This window comes from Typopeltis vanoorti, chromosome 7 (assembly GCF_054136105.1).
Source record: "Typopeltis vanoorti isolate ZY-2024b chromosome 7, IOZ_Tvanoo_1.0, whole genome shotgun sequence".
In the NCBI taxonomy this organism is placed as follows: Eukaryota; Metazoa; Arthropoda; class Arachnida; order Uropygi; family Thelyphonidae; genus Typopeltis; species Typopeltis vanoorti.
In genome coordinates this window covers 120,667,023-120,694,049 of record NC_143555.1, presented here as the reverse complement: position 1 = coordinate 120,694,049, position 27,027 = coordinate 120,667,023, and the positions used below count along the sequence as shown (strand labels likewise).

The 27,027-nt window shown below is 36.2% G+C and overlaps 1 protein-coding gene across 3 annotated transcripts in view; it reads left to right on the top strand.

Annotated features, from left to right (window-relative positions):
• ssp6 (PDZ domain-containing short spindle 6) overlaps positions 1 to 27,027 on the top strand; it is a 77,444-nt gene that overhangs the window by 8,451 nt on the left and 41,966 nt on the right. Inside the window, exon 1 of one of the 3 annotated variants that reach the window (XM_090396096.1) lies at positions 8,677 to 8,726. The exons of the other annotated variants lie outside the window; for them this stretch is intronic. Within the exon in view, the coding sequence (XP_090252222.1) occupies positions 8,688 to 8,726 (39 nt within the window). The 5' untranslated portion in view covers positions 8,677 to 8,687. Of the gene's footprint in view, positions 1 to 8,676; positions 8,727 to 27,027 lie in introns of those variants that run through there. 3 annotated transcript variants of the gene reach the window in all.

Here is a 27,027-nt window from a genome sequence, read left to right as displayed (position 1 = left end):
TAAATACAAAATTAATGACGGAAAAATGTTACATAAACAGATTTTTTTAATAGTATAATTTTCGCCTGTGTGTCACGGGCATCTTCAGTACATGTTAAGCTTAAACTAAACAATAACTGACAATTCCAAAAAGCACCACCTAAGTAGCTAGTGTAAGATAACTAAAAAGGTGAACAAAATTTCCTCAAATTTCCTTTTTTTTTTAGGAAATTTTATTGACCTTTTTAGTTATCTTACATTAGCTACTTAGGTGCCGCTTTTTGGAATTGTCAGTTATTGTTTAATTTGAGCTTAACATGTACTGAAGATGCCTGTGACACACAAGCAAAAATTATACTATTAAAAAAAAATCTTTTACGTGAGATTTTCCGTCATTAATTTTGTATTTATGTCTACTCACGGTATTCCCTTACTAAGAGTTAATGGTAGCTATTATTTTTACATGCTCTCTCTCTCCAATAATTTTCTTCAGATTGTATTTGTTTTGTCAAGTCAGAATCAATTAGATTATTTACAGAACTTGATTTTTTCTTTTGTGATATGTCCACATCGCTCGTATTGTCAGTAGAATGCTCATGATCACATAAGGTTTGTGTTATAGTTCTCCAGTCATTAAAACCCTTTATTAAACTATTATTTGACTTAAAATAGAAACAGTATCTTGGTTTTGTTAAAATAAACGAGTTACAATAAAATAAGAATAATAAATTCATTGAAAAACATATTCTTGCCAACTGGGACAACTACTTTAAGTATATAATTAGGTATATACACTTGTATATGCTTTACAAATACTAGCCAAATAATGGTAACTAAATTATCAGTTGTTACGCATGAATATGAATGACACTTAACCTCCCTACTGGCCGAGGTGGATGAAATAGCGAAGCCACCCCAGCATTTTTCATGGATCAAAACTTCATCAGCATTCTACCTTTTTATCATACAATTATCCCCTCTACCATTAATCCCTCAATGGCAATTTTAGAGCCATTAACAGATCAACTGTGGTGGAGCAGCCTTTGTGTCACTTGTCTTTACATGTACTGTGTTACTTGGAATTTCCTTTTCTGCCCTATGATGTTTGACCCTTTTTTGCTGCACAATTTATTTTTGTCTCTTCCCAAAAATAAAAACGAATTTCACAGGTGCAAAAATAATCAACCCAGAAATGACCAGAGATTAGCCTTTGCAATGAATCTATTTAGTAATAGTAAATTTGCTGTCTTTTATTCTTCAAATCAGTGCAACGGAACAAGACAACTGTATGTTCTTTCACTTTACTGACAATATAAAAGATTTTTTTTTGCAAATTTTCAAATGTTTGTTCAAACATAAGGTTTTAAAATGTGGCCCATAAAGAGTGAGGCCCCAACTTGCACCTAAATGTGCCTTATGGTAAATGCTACCCTGAGTATCAGGCATGTTTCTCATCAAATAATGGATTACACACACACGCAGAGCTCCAGAAATCCACTTGTCACAGGTGAGTTATCAGAGAAAGTGCCTAGGGAATTTTCAGTCTCCTTCTAAATGCATCCAAAATGTATTGGCGTTTAAAAAAAAAAAAAAAAACTCCAATGATCTAATAAAGAAGTTTCATTTTCAATGAGGAGATAGTATCTTATGTTGAGCCTCTGTAGCTGAGTCAATATAGATGAAGCCCTTTGGTTGGAAAGACCTGGGTTCGATTCCCATCCAAGACGTGAAGAACCTTTATGTGATCATATTAAACTCAAGGTGAGTTAGCTGGTCACATATGGAGGTAGGGTTTTTTTTTTTTTTTTTTTCACCTGGAAACTTTGGTTTTTTTGTTTCCCGAAACAGGCAAACTGGTCATGAACTAATGCCAGACTCTGCGAAAACCCGGTTGGGATTTCCCACAGTTGCATAATCATAGCAGACCCTGCACCAAGCAGGATAAAAGTGCTATAAAGAGAAGAAAAAGAAATATCTTATATATTTAATTTAATAAGTTAATGTCTTTGCAGACTCATAACTTGAAAGTCATCACCGTTCCTATACAAATCAGAGATACCCTTAAACAAAATTAATTGAACAAGACCAATTAATTTTCACTCGTTTCACTGTCAGCTGCAATTCTTCCAATATCTAAGTCGGTATGCAGTTGTGATGTCGTATTGGTGTAAGCTTATTTTCACAGTACACAACATGAATTAGCTTAATGTAATTATATACTTGATAAAAATATTTTTTAATCGGGTTTTTCAAAAAAGAAATATTGCAAAGAAGAGTTGGAAACAGATCACATTACTGACATGACATCTTGAAAAGTTAGTCTGGTTCTATTGTCTGTATTCTGTTATTTATGTAAACATATTTGTTTTTCCTATTAAATTAATTTTATGTATAATTTTATATAAATTCATTTTTCATTATAGACAGGAAATTATGCAAACTACACTTTTTAGGTTTGTGAAGTGCTAAACTGATGGCAAAGGTGAGAGGCCAGAAAATATTAAACAACACTGGAGAAAAGAGTTCTCTCATGTTGTATCATCAACATGCTTTCAAGACTACAAAGACGAAGGTCTTTGTAGTCTTGAAATTTGTAATTCTGTAATGTAATGCTCCATTCTGTATTGTATAAAAATATCCTGGGACTCAGGGCCATATGTACAGGTGTGTGTGAGTCTCTAGCTGTTGGGCCCAAAAAATTAGTGCAAAATTAAAGGCCTCAAACAATGAGGGAGGCTCCTCTCAGGAAAAGTGTAAGTACAGCCCTACTGGGACTGTTGACCGAAACTCTAGATTACTAAAGCTTTTAGAGGCCTTTTTAAAGTGGAGATATTTAGGTTTCATGAGACATTCAATTTTCACAAAAAATGCTGTGACATAAACTTGACAAGAAATTGCCTGTGAGAAAAATACACCTCTAACAGTTTTTCAAAGAAAGATGTTTAAACACTTGAAGTGTCTTTTTAATACAGCTTATTATTATCATTACCACCCCAAGACCTCATGGAGACAAAGACTCATCTCGGAGGTCTTTTTATCAAACACACAGCTCATCATACCGTGTTTTAAACACATTCAAACTCTTTGCAGACACCACATTCTCAGGCAAGGCATTCCAATCATTCACAACTCTGCACGAAAAAAACCTGCCTCTCACTCCCCTACTCACACCCTCTTTATACAGTTTCCAGGGATGACCTCTGGTTCTCCCCTGATCTCCCACTATTCTCTGTAAAACTTCTCCAACATTGATCCTATAACAATCCCTTACCAACTTGTAGGTCTCTATCATATCTCCCCTCTTCCTCCTGTTCACCAGACTCTGCAAATTACATCTTCTCAATCTTTCCTCATACTCGACATTCCAGAGGTCAGAAACTACCTTAGTCAGTCTCCTTTGGACCCTTTCCAACATCTCTTCATCCTTCTGAAAACCCTGTGACCAAATCTGGGCACAATAGTCCATATGTGGCCTAATCAAAGCCTTATACAACGGAACAAGAATCTCCCTACTTCTACACGTCAGTGTCCTCTGCATCATTCCTAGAAGCCTTTGTGTTGTCTTCACAATTTTGGCTATGTGTGCCCTAAATTTTAGATCCTTATCCACTATCACCCTCAGATCTCTTATTTCCTCTACCTCCAACAATATATTCTCACCAAGCATAAATTCTGCATCCCTTCTTTGTTTTCCAAATTTAAAAACCTTACATTTTGCAACATTGAACTCGCATCCCCAATCGCTCAATCTATTCAAGTCTTCCTGCAAGGCCACAACATCTTCACTACACTTCATGGTTCGTCCCAACTTTGCATCATCTGCAAACAACTGAATATCTCCATCCAAATCTTCACCTATATCATTAATATACAAGTTAAACAGCAATGGACCTAAAACAGACCCCTGAGGCGCTCCACTAGTGACTTTCCTGGATATCGCTCTCCCATACACAACTTGTTGATACCTATCAGATAGCCAGTCTCCAATCCAATGCACCAATCTAATATCCAACCCCATCTGCTCTAGTTTGACTGTCAACTTATCATGAGGTACTCTATCAAAAGCCTTTGTGAAATCCAAGTATATTACTGTGTATCCTTTTCCTCTGTCCAAGAAAGCAGTCACTTTATTGTAATAAGTAGATTACTAAAACATGACCTCCATTTAGTAAATCCATGCTGTCCATCAAAGATAATACCATTGTTATCAACCCAACTCTGGATCCTAGTTCTCACAAGCTTCTCCAACAACTTAACCAGAACACCTGACACACAGATAGGCCTATAGTTTGATGCTTGAGTTTGATCACCTCCTTTATGAAGTGGCACAATCTTGCCCTCCTTCCACTCCTTAGGAACTTGACCGAGTGCAAGACTCATATTAAAAAAATATGTCAAGGCAGATGTCAACTCCTTGGCACATTCTTTCAGAATATGTGGTGATATATTATCAAGTCCCACAGCCTTATTAACATCTAGTTTACTCAACTCCCCATACACCTCTTGCTCACCTACAGTCAGTCTCTCCTCCCCATCATCAACTGCTCTCAATCCCTCCATGAAGTCACATTCACAAGATTGAAAGATCTTTATGAACTGCTCATTAAGTATCTCCACCACACATTGTGCATTAGCTGTCTTTATACCATTTTCTCCAATGTCATCCTTCCATAATTATTCTTTCTTTTGCTGGCTACATCGAAAGAACTCCTTAGGATTCTTTTTGGCTTCATTAGCCAACTGCTGTTCATACCTCTCTTTAGCTACCCTCACCAACCAAGTCACCCTCCTTGCTTGGTCTTTGTAGACCTCATGAAATTGGTTACTTCCACTTCTCTTATGCTGCCTCCACAATGCCCTTTTTCTCTGTATCGTATGCTTAATCTCTTTATTCATCCATCTCACACCCACTTTATTTAACCTTCTCACCCTTGGAATACATTTAGACATTGCATCTACTAAACAGTTTTTGAAAATCCCTCAAGCTGCATTGATCTCTTTTCGAGCTAACTCTTCATTCCACGTTACATCCGCAAGCTGTCTCCTGAGCTCTTCATAATCACCCCCCCCCCCCCCCTTGTAGTTCCACATATACCCTTTTTCACAGAGATCCTCGCACTGCTGGCAACCACCCAGGTAATCACCTCATGGTCACTCTCACCAATTGGTGGATGATTTGACACCTCATTTACAATTACATCCTCTGATGAGATGACCAAATCCAAGACCCTCAATCCTCATGTGCCCTCTGTTACATATTGTCTGAGGTAGTTATCCCTCAAAAACTCAAGAAACTCATTTTCTTTACTTCCAGTTGCTATCTCATCATTCCAGTCTATATTGCCATAATTAAAATCACCCATAATGATCACCCTTTTCTTATTTACTTGGCTAATTTGATTGTACATTTCATTATTACCACCATCCATATTACCTGGTCTATAACAACATCCCACTAAGTATTTGATTCCATTCACCTCTATCTCATACCATACTGCCTCAAAAACCACTGGCACTATTTCCCTCTTGCATCTCCACTTTATATGGACATAACTCTTTCTCTATCATCAATAGCACTTTCCCTCCCTTTTTACCCCCTCTGTCCTCACGAAACACATCATACCCTTCCATCTCTATTCCTGCCAGGATGTCATCCTCTTCCAACCATGTCTCACTTATTCCGACAATCTTTGGGTGAACAGACGCAATTAGTGCAACCATTTCATCTGCCTTGTTTCTTATACTTCTAGCATTTGTATACAAACACAACAGCTCATTTCTGGATCTACAGCTAGTTCCACTTATACTACCACTCCCTCGATGTGATCTCTCCATGCTCGACTGGGGCCATTTCCCTTTCTGCTTCTTCATTTTAAAACCCTTTTCAATTCCAGCTGTTTCCTCTTGATCCCTGGTCATCCCATTCCTTTCCTGCCTACACATGCTCACCTCTTGGAGCATCCACCTTTCTCATGCTATGTACCCCTGTCCACCCTGAGCCTTCCCGTTTCCCTACTCCTCTTGCACACCCATTCTCTCATTTTCTATACTCATACCACTCACTTCCCCATTCATAACCACCTCTTCAATCTCCCGCTCTTCCACATCACTTCCCACTCGATCTGATTCATTCTCTCTATTCACTTCTCTACCTTCCAGCAGCAGTCTCTCCAAACGACTCGCACCATAACCACTCAAATGCAGTCAATTGCTCCCATAACAGCTCACTTCATCCCTCAAACTCATTCTACACATTAACAAACTGTACTCCTATCTCCTCACACATTTCAGCCAGCATATCATTCATAATCCTTGCTCTCCGCCTCATTTCACCACTGTCATACCTAGGCAACATGTTAACTACCCTTCCTGTCACATTATTCTCTTTTATCCTTCTAAGCAGCCTCCTGATATCCATTCTGACACACTCTTTGTCCTCTTTCAAATCATTCGTACCTATTAATACTATTAACTCTTTTGCTCGCTCCTGCCTCATATCCAATGCCTCAATCACTCTACTCATTTTAGCGCCTGGAAAACATACCTTGTGCATTCTATCCTCCAGCACACCATTTAATAATGGAGTCGCCATACAACGCCACTCGCTCATCTTTCGTTAACTCTTTCATTCCATCATTATTTATTTTAATAGTTTTTACTTGAATTTTCTTAATTTCATTCCGCACTCATTTCATTTCTTGCCTCATCCAATCCAATTCAACTTCCGAATCTTGTGACACATTCTCTCTATCTTTCTAACTCTCAACCACCTCTTCTCACTTTCACTCTCATTCATCCTTCTTTGTTTCCGTACTTTCGGTTCAACATGCGTCCAACTTTCGCTATCATTCTTCCCATTTTCACACTCATTCATCTTTCTTTGTTTCTGTTCTTTCAGTCCAACATGTGTCGAACATTCGCTATCATCCATTCTTTTGATTTTTTTCACTTTCGATTTCTGCGTCACGCCATTTTTAGTTTCATTCGTTCTCTCAATTTCGTTTCCTTCTGCCACTCTCACCTCACTTTCATCCCTTTTAACATCTGTTACGGTTTTTAAATCGCTCTTTTTCTTTTTTTGCTGATTTTTTTAACATTTTTTTGCCTCTCTTTCAAACGTGCACTTTCCCCCATGACAATCTTGCTACCAACACTTTCTGTCATCAATTTCATATTTGCATTCATCAATTCCTTGTTCGGGTCACACTTCGCGCACACCCTCCTTTCATCCTCACCAAATATCCACAAATCATTTATGTAATCGAAAGAATACATATAACAGACCTCACACTTAACGAAATGACTGAAATCTAAATTAAAGTCATGGAATGACAATGCCACTGCCATTTTTTGCAGGTTACTAAGTCTAATAATAACGATTTCGTAATTAATTTTGCAAACAAAATCCCCCACAGTGATAAAACTGATAGCGCACACCGTTTACAGCCTTTCTTACTCAAAAAATTACGCATATATATTTAATTATTCCTAGAAAACTTATCCCAATCAGGAGCTCTTCTTATACATGTCACTGTGCTTAGGAGAGTACCACTGTATTGTAAAGCTCAATTCAGTAAACCATATATTGTTTTCAAAAACTTATAGAACCCAGTAGTAGAACAGTATCAAAATGACATGAAGTGTAAAAAATTTGTGTTGGTTACCCAATATTGTTAAACAAAAATTAGCAAAGTTAATCAGTGACTCCAATAGCGAGTTTTCTTCTAGAAGCTTCTGATATTTCAAATGAAAAGAAACCCATTCATTATAATGAGATGTAGAGATAAAAATCAGAAGAAACATTTGTTTACATAATTACTCTCCAAAACTCAGTTGCATTGTACTTTGATAGATGAGAAAGGGAAATTAACAAATTCTTGTCATTGAAGACTAGTAATTGATTAGCAAGGGGAAAAAATGAACTAGTGGCCAAAATTAAAGAGAGATATGCCAGATCTGACAAATTATTGCAGATGACTTGAATTTAGCTGTTTTAAATTCTATTAGAAATTTTCTCTTGGTTGCTGAAATTGAAACAGTGGTTATACACACACACACACACACACACACATCACCTTTTACCATAATTCATATTATGAGCGAGTTTTTTTTTTTTTGTGTGTGTGTGTGTGTGTGACCAGAGATTTAAGTGGTATTTCTGGAGCTGTGTGTGTTTATTTGTTATTTACTTTCCTGTAGTATATAATGTACTTTGAAGAAAGTATCATGATATAATAAATATAAGATTATGATCTTGGAAATTTTATACTTATAATTCATATTGGACTGCTATATTATGATAACATGTGACACTAAACTTACTAACTCTTTACAATTGCTAGGCAGTTTTAAATTTAATCTAGCACTGCAGTTTGTTTCTGCTGTTGAAGTGCCAGTTTTTCAGGATTACTGGTTACTGAATAGAAATTCTGAATAAGATTTAGCAAGAGCTTGTCTTGTGAACTAAGTCCATGGGGAATTCCCCCAAGGTCATCATTTTTTTTCCCCCTGTCTTTCCTTATATGTAGATATAACTGGTTTTGAGAGACATGATTCAGAGCACATCAGTAAGTGAAAGCATGACCATTCTTAACATTTACATTGAAAGTTAAATTACTTTGAGTAAAAGTTGTATTTCAAGCTTCATCCTATTAATAATGTACATCAAGTTATGCTGTAGATTTTAAATTTAGTTGTTTTTAGTGACTATGTTTCTTACCTGTTTTGAGAACCATGGGATTTACAAGGTGGGTGGTCAGTGTATTCATTTCATTAATGTTCAAAATGTTATGTATCTGTTGAATAATTCACTAAATTATAACAGACTACTACAGTAGTATATCTGATGAAGCTTTAGTTTTATATAACTGTGATCATATCTATTCTGTTGTTATCCATTCAGTACGATATAGCAGTGCATTAAGCAGTTACCTTCAGTCAGCAATTTTTTTTTTTTTTTTACATGGCTTAATCTTTATGTAGCATATAAGTGGTTTATTAATTTATTTAGCAGAAATGATAAGTAGAATTGTGTGTGTATGTATTTTGATATTTAAGTTGCAGCATATGGGTTTACGTATCAAGTTGGTAGATTAGATTGGAATTGGCTAATAGTTCATAGTTGTGAGGAGTTATACTGGAGGAAGTAGAGGAGACAAGAGATCTGGAGTTGATGATTGATAGAAACCTGAAATTTAGGGGACATATTGCAAAGGTGGTGAAGGTAACACAGAGGATTGCTGCAATAATGAGAAGGACACTGACCTGCAGAGATAAAAGGGTTATCATTCCGTTGTATAAGACTCTGATCAGACCACATTTAAACTATTGTTCTCAGATTTGGTCTCCCCAGGATTTGAAGAGGATAAATTAACTGTGGAAATGGTACAAAGGCGGATAACAAAGATGGTTTCAGAACTGTACAATGTTAGTTATGAGTATCGGCTGAGGAATGTGGACTGCAGAGTTTGGTGGATAGAAGGAGAGGTGATATGACTGAGACTTTTAAACTGTTGAAAGGTGGACGCAGGGTTGACACTGGGGAGTTCTTTCCCTTGGTTGAACAGCAGGAAGGAGTAATGACAAGAGGCCATCCTTGGAAGTTTCGAAAGGAAACCGTGAGCAAATGGGTGAGGAGTGGTTTCTTTGCATGGAAGGTGGTTGAAACATGGAATGCATTGCCTGATGGAGTGGTGAGAGTGAGAACGGTCAATGAGTTTTAAGGAGTGGTATAATAGACTGTTTCTTGGGGGGGGGGAGACTTTCCCTTGATGAGTTTTGACAGACTTTGTGTTTCTTAGGAAGGACCTCCCACGATGAGTCTTTTGACTCCATGGAGGCCTGGATAATAATAAATAAATATTAAGGGAGAAGGATGGTAATTACAAGTAAGGTTCCACAGGACTTGGTATTGGGATTTTTTACTGTTCAATATTTATGTCAGTGATACTGTCACTAGATTGCAGGAAAATATTCAGTTTTTTTGCAGATGATGTGAAGCTAGGAAAGGTTATTATTAATAATACTGATGTTTTGCTCTTCAGGAATATTTGAATAAGATGAATGAATGAATGAGTTGTTGGTTTAATGCACCTTTAGGTGCATTAAACCAACTAAAGTTTAGGACATATATTGTGAATGTAGTGAAGATAACTATAGCAGGATTGCTAAAATACTGAGAAGGACATTGACCAACTGAAATGGTAGTTCCTATAAAATCCCTCTTCAGACCACAGTATGGATTACCATGTTTAGATTTTGATCACCAGGATTTGAAGAAGGTGATATAACTTTTGGAGAGGGCACAAAACTGGATAACAAGTATTAGGAACCATTGGCTATAAGGTTAAATTGAGGTCATGTAATCTGCAGTGTCTGGTGGATGGAGGTCAAAGAAGTAGGTAGGGTTCAAAACATTTTAGCTGTTGAAAAGTATTAACTGGATTCACACTATGGAGATTTTTCATTTGGTAAAAGGGAAAGAACAAGAAATCAAAAGGAAGTGATGACTTAACAGAGTGAGTAGGACTAGTGCTTTTTTTGGGATGGTATGACATACTGGTGCCTTTATTAACAATGTCACTGACATATGGATGTGGTATCCTTTTATTCAACTTTTCTTGCTAGCAAAGAAGGCACCTACTGTTTTCAAAAAATAGTCCTGGGTAGTAGGACCATGGAAATCACAACATTTGCGAAAGTGCAGACAGTGAATGATGTTAAGGAGTGGATGATACACTGTGATCTCCCATGATGGGTTATGTGAATCATGGTGATCCTGAATAATAATAAAATTCCTGTCAGTTTATCGATTATCTGAATCCAGGTTTAATAGTAAAAAAAAATATATATATATATTTAACTTCCAAGACGAGTATAGAGAGCAGTCATTAATGTTGTATTTTATGGTTTAAGCTAAATCAGTGGTTCTCAACTTTTGTGGACCGCAGCCTTTAAATTCTTTTTTTTTTAATAAGACGAGGGCCCAACAAATTTACTCATAAATACCTTTCCAATTTTAAAGTTCATACACTAAACTAACATAAGTATTAATAATTAATTATGGCATAAACATAAAGAGTATTAGTACACTTATGTATACGGTGTGGCATGGTGAAAATATAAAATTACATATAAATTAGGTATCAGTCATTGAACTAATGAAATCTTGTAGCATATTGCAGTTTCCTCAGGCCAACATCATTAAATTAATTTTTGCTGATATGTGCTGACATATCCCATTCTGATCACCAAAAATTTATAATATTATAAGTACTTACGAGTGAATGCAGACTTTTTCTCCTGTGTACTTATAGTTTTCACCTCCTTTTATACATCCTGGAGATCGCTCTGTAGGCTTAAGGTGGATGAATTGCTATTTGTTGCATCACAAACACCTTGAATACGAATACGAGATTTCTTAACATCAAAATTAAACAAATTTCCTTGTCTCTTATTCATAGTAAAATTTAAATCTATAGGCCTATTACTTTAAAAAAAATCACGGCACTCCGGTTTCGAAACAAGCACTTACTGCAATATGAACTTGCGAAGAAAGTATTCAGTAATACTAGATTTGAGAATCGGATACAGACTACCTTGATCTTCAATTTCAGTTGAAAACTTTTCTTTATACTTCCTTGCTGATTGGTCACTAACATTTGCAACCCAGATGTTATTTCGTTCAGTTTTGAGAACAGAGGATACATTGCCTATTGTTGCAATCAGCTTGCAGGAAATTTTTATGACTGGTCATAAACAGTGGCATTCCCTTTCCTGAATGTTGAAAATTTTCGATGTGTGAAAATGAACGATAATTCATGAATGCTTCCATGTTTAAAAATACGCAGCTTAGTCACTGATATTTGCTACACAGATGTTATTTAGGTGTTCTGGATCTGAGCTTTTCAATACATTCACGAATATTATTCTCCCCAGAATAAAATATTTATTCATGGAAAATGCTTAGAAAACTGAAATGACAAATTCCAGAACTCCCGGCCCAGTATAATTGATGCCAGGGCCCAGTACTGGGCTGCAGTCGAGAAACACTGGGCTAAATTTCCACAGGTATATCATTTCCATTTATAGAGCATCCATTGAAACTTCCATGTCCCTTTCCTGATCTGCTTAAGTGTAAAATAACTATATTAGAACATCCAGGAGTAGCAACCATCATTTAAGTCAGAGGTCTCATCTGACATTTTCCCAACAGTTCTCAATAATCACTGTTCTCAATTATTTGTATGAACAAATAATTGAGAACAGTGATTTGTTAAATGGGTTCGAGCAACCTGTTCAAACAAATTTTGAACAGACTGCTTGAAGTCCCTTTCCCTCCATGGTGAAGTACATTTACTAAGAATTTCAAGCCAGTAAGTTGCTGTCGATCTTATTTCTTCAGAAATAGAACTCGCATTTTGATTAAAATTAATCTCAACTACTGAGGCATGAATGTTTTTAATCCATTTTAGAACACAGTATCCTTCTATGGAATATGCTGTTGCCAAAACTTGTGTAGCATGCTAGCCCCTTGAAGAGTATGTTAGTTCTTGGAAAAATTATTGCAGGTTTTTAATTTAGCACTAATATATACAGTATGCCCATTAAGTAATGAGAAAACAATTATTATATCAAAACAAAGAGCCATATTTAGAATTGTCAGTTACAGATTCAAAATAATCTCCCTCCAACTCCATACAATATTTACAACTGTCGTATAGGTATTTGAAGGCATGGTGGAAGCCGTGAACAGGAACCTCCTTCAGTGTCTGGATCACACCATGCTGAATGTCCTCAATGTTGCTGAAGCATTCCTCTTCCAAGGCACACTTCATCTTTGGGAAGAGGAGAAAGTCTGCAGGAGCCAAATCTGATGAATTGGGGGGGGGGGGTCCAATCACACAAATAGACTTCAAAGCCAGAAACTGCTTTACAGGCAGCACACATTGCATGCAGGGATAGATACATTGCATTACTCCTAAATAATACTGATTGTTCACTGTGGTACTCTCAGAAACAAATTCATGGTGGATAATTCTAGCAGCATTGGAAAAAAAATAATGACATTGTCTTGACACAATTTTTGCAACCTGACTTTCTTTTGCCAAGGAGAAGTTCCATGCCATTCCAGGCTCTGGCATTTTGTTTCCAGATCCAACTGAAAACACTTTCTTCACTGGTGACAATTCTTTGCAACACATCGCAATCTTGATCAACTGCGTAGATGAAATTTTGACAACATGCAACTCGGTGCTCTCTCACTCTCTGTTCATGTGTCACCATATGCAGCACAAACCTCTAATAAATCTTCCTCTTGTGCAAATCTCTTTCTAAGATTAAATCTGGCCATTTCCTTACTGACACCAAGCTGTACAGCGATTAGCCTAGTTGTTATTGCCTGTTATGAGCAACAATTTTTCTAGCTTTCACCACATTTTCATTTGTCCAGGCAGAAATTGGCTATCCACAGTGTGGTTCATCCTCCAGGGACTCCCTCCCCTATTTAAACATTAAAAACCAGTGGAACACCTATGCACGGCTCAGATAGTCAACTCGTAAACTTTTTTTAGGTCTTTGTACACTTCTGTAGCAGTTTTTCCTAATTTACAGTAAAATTTCATCAGTTCTGATGCAACTTCTTACACACTCCACTCGCACACTCTTACTTCAATAGTTGGCACACGAAAACTGCTGAATCGCCCAACTCGAAAGTTGCACCTGCAATTACAACACACTCTAGCAGTCAAAACTATAAACTTGTTTGTTACTTTTATTCAAAGGACTGTCCTTTAAAAAAATCAATCTCATTACTTAACAGTCATAACTGTACTTTGGGATTCTGTTCTCTTTCTCTGTCATGTTATTTCAGAAATTGATTTTAAGAGGTTAGCTAGATTACCGATGCTAATCTCAGCTCTGTACTTGATGCAGATGATGTTATTCTCCTAAACAAATCTAGTGCAAGTCTGCAGAATTCGTTGACTAAATTGACTAACTACTACAATAAATTTGGTACAAAAATTAGCAATGAAAAGACAAAGACTGTGAAAATAAGAAGAAACATTGAAAACATCAACTGCATCCTGAATGGATAACTTATAGAACAAATAAAACATCTCAGCTATTTAGGCACAAAGTTTAAGAGATGGAAAATTAATATGGAAATTGACAACAGAATTAGCAAAGCTGATATGGTAGGAAGTCAAATGAATAAATGTATACAGAATAAAAGAAATTAATCAAAATATCAAACTAGCTATATACAAGATGGTGTTCAAACGTATTGATCTGAGAGCTGGGTCAAAAATAAAATACTTGATCAAAGACTGAAGACCACAGATATGAGAGTTCTGAGAAAAATTAGGTGAATAGATATCACAATGGTAGTATTCAAAAAAAAAAAAAACAAGGATATAAAAAAATGATAAAAGAACTTGATATTGTTAGAATTTAAGAATGTGTCAGCAGGACAAATCTCAGCTGATATGGTCAGTTAAACAGAATGAAAAAGGAAGGTTAATTAAAAAAAAAAAAGGTATTCTTTGCCAGGGTGGCAGGAAAAAAAGACCTAGAGCAAGAGTGGTTTGATAAGTAAGAAGTGCCTTAGAAGAAAGAAATATAAGATCTGATAATATTGGAGTCTTAACAGTTAAGAAGTTAATTTGGAGGAAAATTAGTCAATAGTTAGTAATAATGTAACTTTTCATGTAGCATTATCAGAATATCCTATACACCTTTTGGGGTACATATCAGGAATTTGAAGTTAGATTGGCTGTTATTTAAGTGGAAAGCAGATTTAAGTTTCATTCAAATCAATGATATATTTTCTGAAACTTGCAGTGAATATAATTAGTCATTGCATATATCAGGATAGTTGTGGGAATGTTATGGGTGTAAAGATCAAATAAAGCAATGGAGTTAGCACACATTCTTGTGAAGATTTTTTATCGCATGAAATTTACCTTTTGGAATCACTGGAGTATATAAGATTAGCATTTGCAAGAGGGAGAGGAGATGATCCTTTTGAATTTCAATGTAAGATCCTTTCTCTCTCCAAACATTGTTAAGTTTCCAGGGGATCCATAAATGATTTTGTTTTTAGGCATTTATCAAAACCATTTTCAGTATAAGTAGTCAAAATCAGCACCTGATTAGAAAACCTCTATTAAAGCTGTCTGGCCTGTTCCATGGATATCTTGCAGAATCTTTCAAGAGATTTCAGACAAGTGCTTAATGAAGCATTGGGTTGATAGCTTATAGTGAGAAGTGGGGTATTTCTCATGTTTGAGAGTTGCCATAACTCATTCACCATCGGTGATACCCTTGGGTTAAAAATCTCTGTTCAAATCTCATCTGGGATGTGAAGAATCTTTTTTTAATATCTTTTCAACTGAAGGTGAATTTTTATCTCCTGGAAACTCAGGTTTTCCATCTTGCAAGGCAGTCTGACCAGAAGAATACTTGCAATTTACAGACTTAATGCACTGGTCTTGTAGCATTAGTTGCTTCAGCCATAATTAAAGACAATCCAACAAAACCAGTTTGAAAATAGCTATTTATTTTTTATCTCATAAAGAATCTTGAAAGTGTTCCTTTATCATTATACTTACTAGTTAATTGTTAAATCCCATTTGGGGTTCATTTTGTATAAATTCTAGAGATGCTATCTAAGCCAGTTGCCTTCCCTATTATTAAACAATATTTTTACTACAGAATGCTATTCATCATGTAACATAGATGTTATGTGGCAGTTCGGGGCATTAATATTACTGTTCTCTAAAAACAGAGGTGAATACCCTTCTTAAGAAGGGAAGTGAAATAGTTTTGATTCTATGTACCCTATGCACATACCCTACTATTTAATGGTAGGGTATGTGCACACTTTTTCCAGTGTCCTCTCACAGCCAAGAAACTTAACACTACATAAATTTAACCAATGCCATGATAAGGCAGTCAATTCTCTTTTTTTTTTTCTTAATATGATATGTCTGCCAATTGCACATATTCTCTGTCTAGTTTGCCTTGCATGATGAAAAATCCCAAATTTCTCATGGTTGGGGGGGAACCCTTTCATCTTTAGCTGGTCTCTCATATACAGGTTCTTTATATTCATATTTAGGTCTTTCCATCCAAGTCATTACTGAATAAGTAGATTTATTTTTCTTTTAATCATTAATAATTCAGAGGAAGATGTAGTGTATATCCAAGCTTCTCTTCTTTATCTCTGCCCAATCATTGGAGAAGATAACTGTATTTATTTAATTTTTTTTTTAATTAATTAGTTTCTGTTTTGATTTTTATATCATCCTTTTCACTTGATATCTTGTCATTTGTCATCTTGTAAGAGAAAGCATTTTTAAGATTTAATGATTGTTACCTTGAAAAGATTCAAAGAACTCTTAGAGTTGTTTCTTAAGTATTACTGAGGAAAACTGAAGAATGATTTTACCACTCATTGTAAAATTTGAGAAACCAAACTTTAGATTGTGGCAAAATTTCAAGAATATGATTGATTGACTCAGCCTGGGAAGCATGTGGTGGTATGTGAAAGGATAGAAAAAAATAAAAACTCCATGAAAAACATGGGAAATTAAAGAAGCTAGCTATTCTTGGAGGGGGGGGGGTCAAAATTCCTAGCTAATAAGTCAATATGTGCTCTTTGAGAATATAGAGAAAAAGGTGAGAAAGCTAAGTTATATGCAAAAATGTAGCTAAACAAAAGTAACTGGAAATTTTTTGAAGTAATGAGGGGAAATAAATATCATGAAGGTGGCAGTGTTTTAAAATTACTTAGAAAGCATGGAAATGGAACATGGTGCTATAAAAGGAATCATCGATCATAACAGTGATCTAAAAACTGAAGATAAGAATATTTTGAATGTTTGAAGTAATAACTTTGGAAATTATTAGGTAGCCAGCAGAACTCAGAAAGAAAATAACCAGAAGGATTTTATTTTCCTTATATTACTTGCAATCAACAAAGGCTGCAAGCCTTTGATGATTGGGAGTAATATAAGGAAAATAAAAATCAGAAAAAAGCAAATCAGTTTCATGTGCAGGCAGAGATCAAAAGCGAAGTAATCTGTTGATATTCTTCTTGAAGAGCCTAAAAATAAATAATTTTTAGGGAGGTTTTAGATGTATGCCACATCAAATGTGAGGAGAACAGTGTTCCAACCTTGTAACGCTGTCCTCACATTAGGTGTAGTATTCATTTCATGATAGATGAAAAGTAACATCATAAGTAAAAAAAAGAATTCCAAGTTTTTTGGAAGCTGAAGATGCTCTGAAGTGTGATTTTTCCAGGTAAGATTAGAGGTAAGAGTTAGTCCTAGAAGAGATAAAATGAGAGAGAGAGGGAAGGAGAGAGAGATCTGGTCTCTTGAGCATTATTGGAGGTAAGAAAAGATGTAAAGTTCTTTTTTGCAAGTAAAAAGACAACTGTGTTTTGGAATCATTGAAGATGGTTAAGTTGTTATCGCTCCACTAAAGGGTGGGATTGAGATCAGTGTTTAGGACACATTGTAGATCGATGTTGAGCACTGTGATGGGGATCCATCACAAGCAAATAATTATCAACTTGTTGCACTGACTAGCTGTTTTTGTAAGATGCTAGAGAAAATAGTTAATGCCAGACTTCTCTGCTATAGAAAGCAACGAACAACAGGAAGGTGTTCTCTCAGAGAACACCTTCCTGTTGTTGGGAAGTATGCTATCTCAGCCTTATTAAGAACAGGGTGTTCCCCAAGGCTCTGTCTTAAGTGTGACAGTGTTTGCTATCAGAGTTAACTCAATTATTGAACAGCTTCTTCCCACTGTAGATAATGCACTATATGTTGATGACTTCACAATTTACTGTCGCTTTCATAACATAAGGGTAATTGAAAGACAACTTCAGCAAGCAGTTGATCGTGTTCTATGGGCTCTTAGTAATGGGTATTTTCAACAGAAAGTGTCTCTGTGTACACTTCTGCCAAATTCACTCTTCACCCAGATCCTGAATTAAGAATGGGACAAACTGTTATTCCAGTAGCAACAGAAGCCAAGTTCTTGGGAACTCATCTTTCACAGAAAAACCTATGTTCCTTACACACATTTGTCAACTAAGAGAGTGTAAGAGGGCACTGAATCTCCTTCACACTCTATCCCCTACTGACTGGGGTGTAGATCAATCTTCATTGCTTTGTCTTTTATCATGTGCTTATACATTCAAAGCTGGATTATGAGTCTCAAGTCTATGGTTCTGCAAAGTAGAATAACCTGCAATGGTTGGATCCATCCATCATCAAGATGTATGGATAGCTACTGGTGCCTTTTACACATATTTTTCAAAGTCTTTATGTTGAAACAAATGAACTGGCTCTATCACTTAGACAGAAACAGTTGTCTCTTAATTATGCCCTAAAGATAGTCTTCCAGATCACCTTACATGATACTGGGAAGCTCAATATCATGCCCATCAGACTATCATGTCCTTTTGGTATGTGTGTGTTAAAGAGACTGTGCAAGCTGTTGGCATTAATGTTGACAACATTGCCTACACCAAACATACAGCATCCCTCCATGACAGGTTTGCACTCCATCCTGTAACCTCTCACTTTGTCAACTACAGAAGTCTCATACTCCATCTGTCTACCTGCAATTGTTTAATGCACACAGAGCAGCCTGCTCTGATTTCTTGCCCATCTATACTGATGGTTCAAGAACTGATACTTCTGTTTTCTCTGCTGCTGTGTTTCCTGACATTACTATCTCCAACCAGATCCCACCTGATTTCAGTAATTATACAGTAGCATGCCATAATGAGAATCAAATCCACATCATTTCTAATTAAAGGGTGAATGTCCCCTTGTTCTCTCAACAGCCAGCTTGGTTAGCTAAGTGATTAACATATCTGCTCTTCACCCAGCAGGCTGCGAGTTCAAATCCCACTATGGGCATGGATGTTTGTGATTGTCTTTAGGTGGAAAATGAATTTCATCACCCAGCTACATCAAGGCTCTGCTTATTGAAGGCCTGAAGTGGCTTGAAAATGTTACATGTTTTGTCTCTGGAGCATGGTTTCCAGACTATGTAAAAAAAAATGGGAGAAAAATCCTTGCTCCATCCATGGTACTAATGTACTATAGGTCAACTTTTTATGGATAGTAGTTAAAATAAAAAAAGAGGTACTTCGGAGGCATCATTATTAATCAGGAGGACTCTCAACTTGTTTATCTATATCAGCATTAATTGCTGTTGTTACCTCTGAGATAGACGAAACTGTTAAACCAAGAATATAATTTCTTATCTTTAATTTATATTGTTACCTCCTACGAAAAATTGTTCTAATTGCATAGTCATCATACATACATACATCATATTTTGGCATGGCCAAGTCTTGGCCATGCCAAAGTATGATCTACTTAAAATGATAATGTAAATATATAAAAATTTACATTCATATATAAATGTTCAATATGAGTGTACATTTGCAGGATTTATTTCACGAGACATACCAAAATAGAACTTGAGTCAACCTACAATTTTGACATTTTATTTTCTTTAACCATTGCAGTTTCCTGTCTTTTGTTGGTGCAATTGTCTTTTTTTTCCCTTCACACTAGTTATTATAATGGTTAACAACATAAGTAGAATGCTGTAGCTTACTACTGTGATTATAGCAGTGATATCCAATGTATCTAGCATAAATATACTCCAAAAGATATCAATGTGGAGATCAAAATATTGAGGAATAATTAAATTAATTTCCTCTAAAATTTGTTTTTATTTCTTACATTTTTACTATGAATGCTGTGCACTATTTAACTTTAAAGGAATATGGCTACAAGAATAAACTTTGAGTTAATTTACATATATACAAGGGACATCCAGAAAGTAAGTTCCAATGGGCTGTCAGAGAAACAAAAATATATTTACAAAAAAAAAACTTTATTGGAAATTAAAGTAGACATCTTTCACTACTTTTCTACACAATTTCCGCCATTGTTGAGGCACTTATCATAATGGGGGGCACCAAGAATTTTATACCTTTGTCTTAGAAGGTTGTTGCCTCTGAGACAAACCATGTATTGACTGCTTCTTTCACCTCGTCATTGTCTTGAAATTGCTGGCCACCAAGGAGAGATTTCAGATGTTTGAACAGGTGAAAGTCGCTTGGTGCAAGGTCAGGACTATTTGGGAGATGATGAAATTGTTCCCAGCCAAAGGTGGCAAGAAGTTGTTGTGTTATGCCGGCTGTGTGTAGGCAAGCGTTATTATGAATCAAAACAACTCCCCTGGTAAGCATACCATGTCATTTATTCTGGATCGCACGACACAGTTTCTTAAGGGTTTGGCAGTACATACTCACTTTGATTGTGGAGCCTTGACCCAAGAAGTCTACCAGCAAAATTCCTCGTCTCTCCCAAAACACAGTGCACATGATTTTCCGAGTGGAAACCAGTATCTTCAATTTCGTTTTGACTGGTGATGAGGTGTGCCTCCACTCCATGGACTGTTGTTTGGATTCTGGAGTTGCATGCGACACCCAAGTCTCGTCCCCGGTGACAAGTCTGCTCAGGAAAGCATCGCCATCCTCATGGTAGAAAGATGTTGAAAGTTTATTTTTCACTTGGTCAGACTATAATAAATTTAGTTTAATCCTTTATCCAAGTGTGTGCAAATAAAGTTTGTGCCTGAAAGTATCTTCAGGATTGTACAACTTTGCAACTCCTTGCAAAGGTGAAGCAAGGTTCCACCTTTGCAAGGAGTTGCCCAGTGTTGTACCACTTTATCCCAGTCCTGAAGATACTTTCAGGCGCAAACTTTGTTTGCACACACTTGGATAAAGGATTAAACTAAATTTATTACCCTCATGGTAATGTGTCAAAAATTCCAACCCAGCCGATTCACTTTGTGTTGTTCTGCAACTTCGGCACCCAGCATGCACACAATTTCCGATAAATGCAGCAGGCTATTCGATTTTCTTAGACATTATATACGCACACCAAGAAGCGTACACACTACGAGAATGTCTGAAAATATCAGCAACAGTTTGCTAAGGAATCAACAAACTTCACTGGTTTGTTGATCACAATGGTGCATGCGCACCATTGCAATCGCAACACTGCACTGAAAATATTTAAAAACGGAACTTACTTTCTGGACGTCCCTCGTGTATATATATTATCCTCCTGACCCTAGGATTACAATCTGTTACTGCTGCTTTCCTTAAGTGGAAAGTTTAATTAACACCATTCCCTTGAAGTTTCTAAAACATAGCAGTTCTTGAAGCTGTCTCCTGAGATTTTGCTATAATAACCAGTTACATAGTTGCACATTTACTCCTCCTTGATAGAAAATTCCACATGCTTTGCCACTCGGTGAAGATTGCATTATCACAATCCTTAGCCAGAGGCAAAGTTACCTTGGTTATGGATATATTCTGATGCTGTCATCAGATCCAACTCAAACTCTAGGTTCCCTTATATGACAGTTTGTGTTGGGTAATTATTTCTCAGTAACTGTATGAATTCTCTTACTTCTCTCCCTGTTCCACCTTTTCTGTCTTCCACTCCTGTTCCCATTGTTGAAGTCTTCCATAATAATGTACTGTGCCCTTGAGCTAAGTCATCAATATTATGCCATCCATATCCCCTTTTGCAATCTCTCTCAGCAACAACTATATTTTTTTCCTGTTGGCTTTTATCTTATCAGATAGCTTTGAATTTACTACCTCTCTCAACTCTGCCTTCCTGCTGAACTTCCATGTTTTCTGACTGTAACAATGTTTAATTAAGATTGTTATATCATTATTGAAGGTAATGCATGCCTGGCCAAGTGATAGCATACCCTCTCTCCAACAACAGCTTGTGCATTTGAATCCCACCATGAAAATTTATAAAAGTCTCCTCTAGGCAAACTTATATAGCTCCTTGAGCAGAACAAGGTTTTTTGCCTGGAGGGTGGTGAATGAGTGGAATTCATTGCCTGACTTTGTTGTGAGCTCTTCATCTGTAAATGAATTCAAGAAGAGATATGACAGATATTGTTTTGCTAGCTTGGGTCTCCCGCGATGAGTCTACTGACTCCATGGAGATACCCGTAATAATAATAATATAAGGCAGGCATTATAAACTTAAGTTTATGTAACTATTATATATAGATATGGCGATTTACATGATATTTACATATTGCTTTTATTGGGCATTGTGTGCTGTGTGGACTGAATAATAACAGCAATAAATAATCCCTAATCATTGATCAGGCATAATAAGAGGAAAAGGTAGGGGTATATGACTGAGACATATACGCTTAGTCAGGGGTTGTTATCAGGTTTACATGGAAGAAATTTTTCATAAAATGGGAGAGGGAGGTAGAACAAGAGGCCATCGCTGGAAACTATAAAGAGAGTATGAGCCGCAGGTTGTTTGCATGGAGAGTTGTTCGTGAGCGGAATGCATTTCCTAAGTGTGTTGCGAATGTAGACACATTGAATCATTTTAAAGCACGGTTGGATGAGCATTGTGTCCAATAGTGTGTACCTCCCACAATGAGTCTCTGACTCTATGGAGGTCAGATGTTTCGATTTTCTTGAGTTTACGAGACAAAAAAAACTGTTCCAGAGGGGGGAAAACCCACTTACCCATGCCAGAGATCGACTAATAACTTGCTCTCTGCCAGTTGAAGATATCTTTCCATGGAAATTTGTCTTCTTACTTCCTTCATATAACTCCCATTGGCAGAGAGCAGTGAGTCCAGATAGATAAACGTATTAACTTTATCTAAATTAGTAAGCAGTCCTGAAGTATTTCTGTTGATCACTGACTTTGTTTTATTGATATTGATCTTGAGTCCATATGTCAAGCTATCTCATTTTGTTCTTCCAAGGAGTTCAATCATGTGCTTTTTATTTTCTGTTATTAGTACTGTTATCAGCATGTCTTAAGTTATCAATTCTTGAGCTGCCTATCAATATGCCTCTATTCCAGTCATCCGAAGATCTCTTCATGATTTCCTCATCATAGAGATTGAAGAGTCCAGGAGGTAGTATACATCCTTGCTTTATTCCTTTTTGTAAACATAACCAATCTGATAATGTGTTATCACTTCTTCCAGTTTGGTTATTGTTGTAAAGTTGACTTATTAACTGGATAAGATGATGGGGAAAGCCAGACTTTGACATTATTTCTCACATCAGTTTCCACTTTACTCAAAGGTTTTAGTGTAGTCAATAAAGTAGGGCTATTGAATTCTCTTGATTTCTCAATAAGGTGTCTGTGATCTAGTCTTCCAATGATTTTACTTGTTTTTGAGATTAATGGTATTGTTATATAGTTTTTATATTTTCTGGTGCTTTATTAATTTTTATGGATTGCTATAAAGATTGTCTTCACCCAGTGCATTGGCAAGATGCTAGTAGCCCAAATTTGATTGCATAATCTCTGCTCTTCCTCGTGTTTTTTGTCATCTGAGTATAAATTCTGTCATTACCTGATGGTTTTCCAATTTTCATATTTTTAGCAAGTTCTTCCTCTTCTCTAATGGGAGGTTCATTTTCCCATGTTTTTGTCAAACCTTCGTTATCTAATATATCTGAAATTTTTTATAGATGCGTATTATTTCCATCTCTCTCTCTCTCTCTCTCTCTCTCTCAAATTTCTCAGTTTTCAGTAAGGAAGCATCCATCTTCTATATTATAGTTATTTTGCCTTGAAAAGGAACACCATGATGTAAATTGGAATAGAAAAAAAATCTCCGAACAAGTAATGTAATTTAAATGCCTAGAATAACTGTTAACAGTGAAAATGGTAACACGGTAACAGTGAAAAATAGTAACACAGAGTGAAATAAAAGAACAATCCGTGGAGGCTAACAAAATATCGGGATATTTAAATTTCTAATAAGTTTAGTTTAATCCTTTATCCGAGTGTGAGCAAACAAAGTTTGCACCTGAAAGTATTTTCAGGACTGGGGTAAGGTAGTACAACACGTTGGGCAACTCATTGCAAAGGTGGAGAAAGATCTCATCACTGTACTCCCTTACTGATCATTGTATTACCTTACCCCAGTCCTGAAGATACTTTCAGGCATAAACTCTGTTTGCTCACACTTGGATAAAGGATTAAACTAAATTTATTATGGTCTAACCAAATGAAAAATAAACTCTCAACATCTTTCTCTGAATCTAGAGTAATTTAATAATAAGGTTGTACACCCTTTGGCAACTCCTATAGGTTGGGATGACCTCTCATTGCTTCTGTCTTGGTGTCTCCACTACTGGGCATGGCTCCCACTGACGAGACCTCAATAAAGGTTGAAACCGGTACTCCCTTACTGATCATTGTATTACCTTACCCCAGTCCTGAAGATACTTTCAGGCATAAACTCTGTTTGCTCACACTTGGATAAAGGATTAAACTAAATTTATTATGGTCTAACCAAATGAAAAATAAACTCTCAACATCTTTCTCTGAATCTAGAGTAATTTAATAATAAGGTTGTACACCCTTTGGCAACTCCTATAGGTTGGGATGACCTCTCATTGCTTCTGTCTTGGTGTCTCCACTACTGGGCATGGCTCCCACTGACGAGACCTCAATAAAGGTTGAAACCGGTATGGGTAGTGGCCCTTCCCTTAATGCATAACGTTATACATATCCGCAAGGAGATGTGCTTTGCATTATGGGAGATACTGAGATAGGAGTGATGAGAACTTTCTCCACCTTTGCAACGAGTTGCCCAGTGTTGCACTACCTTACCCCAGTCCTGAAGATACTTTCAGGCGCAAACTTTGTTTGCTCACACTTGGATAAAGGATTAAACTAAATTTATTATAGTCTGACCAAGTGAAAAATAAGCTTTCAGCATCTTTCTCTAAATCGAAAGTAATTTAATAAAAAGGTGGCACACCTTTTGGCAACTCCTATAGGTAAAGATGACCTCGCTATTGCTTCTGCCTCGTATCTCTAACTCTGGGCCTGTCTCCCACTGAAGAGCCCTCAATAAAGGTCTAAACCGGTATGGGTAGTGGCCCTTCCCTTAATGCATAACGTTATACATATCCGCAAGGAGATGTGTTTTGCATTATGGGAGATACTGAGATAGGAGTGATGTTAGCTTGATCTACCTTTTGCAACGAGTTTCCCGGTGTTGCACTACCTTACCCCCAGTCCTGAAGATACATTCGGGCACAAACTTTGTTTGCTCACACTTGGATAAAGGATTAAACTAAACTTATTATACCAAGTGAAAAATAAACTCTCAACATTTAAATTTGACCATGTAGAAGATAAGATATGACAAAAGTAAAAATCTATAAATCAGTAGTTCAGCTATTATTAACTTATGCATGTGAAACAAGAATGGAAACATAAAATGCAGTAGATAAGTACCACGTGTGAAAAAAACATTAAGATAAAAAGTTAATAAAAGCAAAATTTCATAGAATAAAAAATTAAAAGTTATGAAAGATGTGAATTACAACTCATAAATGAAGGAACAAAGAAGAGATGGAATAGAATAAACACATGTAGAATGGATTCAGAAAGAATAACTTGATTGTCAAGAATTGAAAACTAAAAATGAAAGGACCAATTAACAAACCAAAAAAATAGATTATTTACATTGAAGTGTTGCAGATGCAACAAGCCTAAAGTGAAAAGAAAAGTTTTCGTGTTAACATGCAATGTGGTATTATTAATGACTAAACAATTGGACTGGCTGTGCATCAATAAACATCTTTTCACATCTGACAGGTGATGTTAACACTTTGGAAATTTAGCATGTTATGCTAAATTTTCAAAGAATTTCTTGCCCTTTAAGAATACAAGGTATTCTTAAAGAGGGCAAGTAAAGGTAGTCTTAAATACAAATACTTTATTTGTATTTAAGAATACAAATAAAGTATCCCTATTCAGATCAATCTGTAGAGAGCACCAGTAGACAAAATACCCTCACACTTTGGGATACCCTAAGCAGATCATGGGGAAGAGATTTTGACAAAAAAAGAAAGAAAGAAAATCTCAAAATGATCACTAGGAAAAATATGGTACTGTGAGTAGAAAAAAAATTACATTAATGTGAACCAGATGGTATAAGATTGTAAAATTATTCAGAATTAATGACAAATGAAGTTATTTGATGATGTGTATTTCACACATTTCATATAATGTGATACAAAAAAAAATCACATAGAGCTAACATGCTGTAAGGAGCTTTCAAGGAGGTCCAGATGATCAGGGGAGATGACTTCCGGTGTGTAGGCCTTTGTGCAGGACCAATAGCTGACACTGCCATATAGCATGGTCTACAGTAGAACAATTGAGCCATCAAAAGGTCTCACACATGATGTATGATTTTTGTCTTTCAAATTTGCCAGGTCAAGGACTTTGTTCCAATACACCATGCTTTTGAGGTAACTCCAAAGTCAAAAGTCAACAGTTAAGGTCTAGTAAACATAGTGGCCATTTCATAGAAAATGAGCAACTTGATTACTACATCCCATGTGGGAACGTGCTTGATCTTGCATCAACACTGCTGTGTTAATGCAGGATGTTATGGGTAAAATGAACATCAATCATTTTACAAATGCATACCATATAGTTCACATTGATGTAATTTTCTCCAGCTCATAGCACCATATTTTCTCCATTGGTCATCTTTGAATTAATTTTTTTTTATTGTCAAAATCACTTCCCTGTGATCTGGTTAGAGTACCCACCAAGTTTGAGGGTCTCTCTCTCTCTCAATATTGGTACTTTAATTTGAAACATGCTATATTTCTCTGTGAACACAGAAATGCATTACCAGTATGCTGGATGTGCCTCAACGGTTTGCTAGGAATATCTCATTAACGAGCAGATCCTCGATTAATGAATTAGCAATTTCATTATTCTGAATTAAATCTCATCCTGCTAGATTTCTACATACAGTTATATACAAAACATGATTTATGAGTATACAGTAGAGAACTACTTCATGAATCTTGATTGCTGCAGGATCTGCTAATGACATTGCAGTTTTTGTAAAAGTGTACTTCTCTTAATCAAACAAGTGTTATGGCAG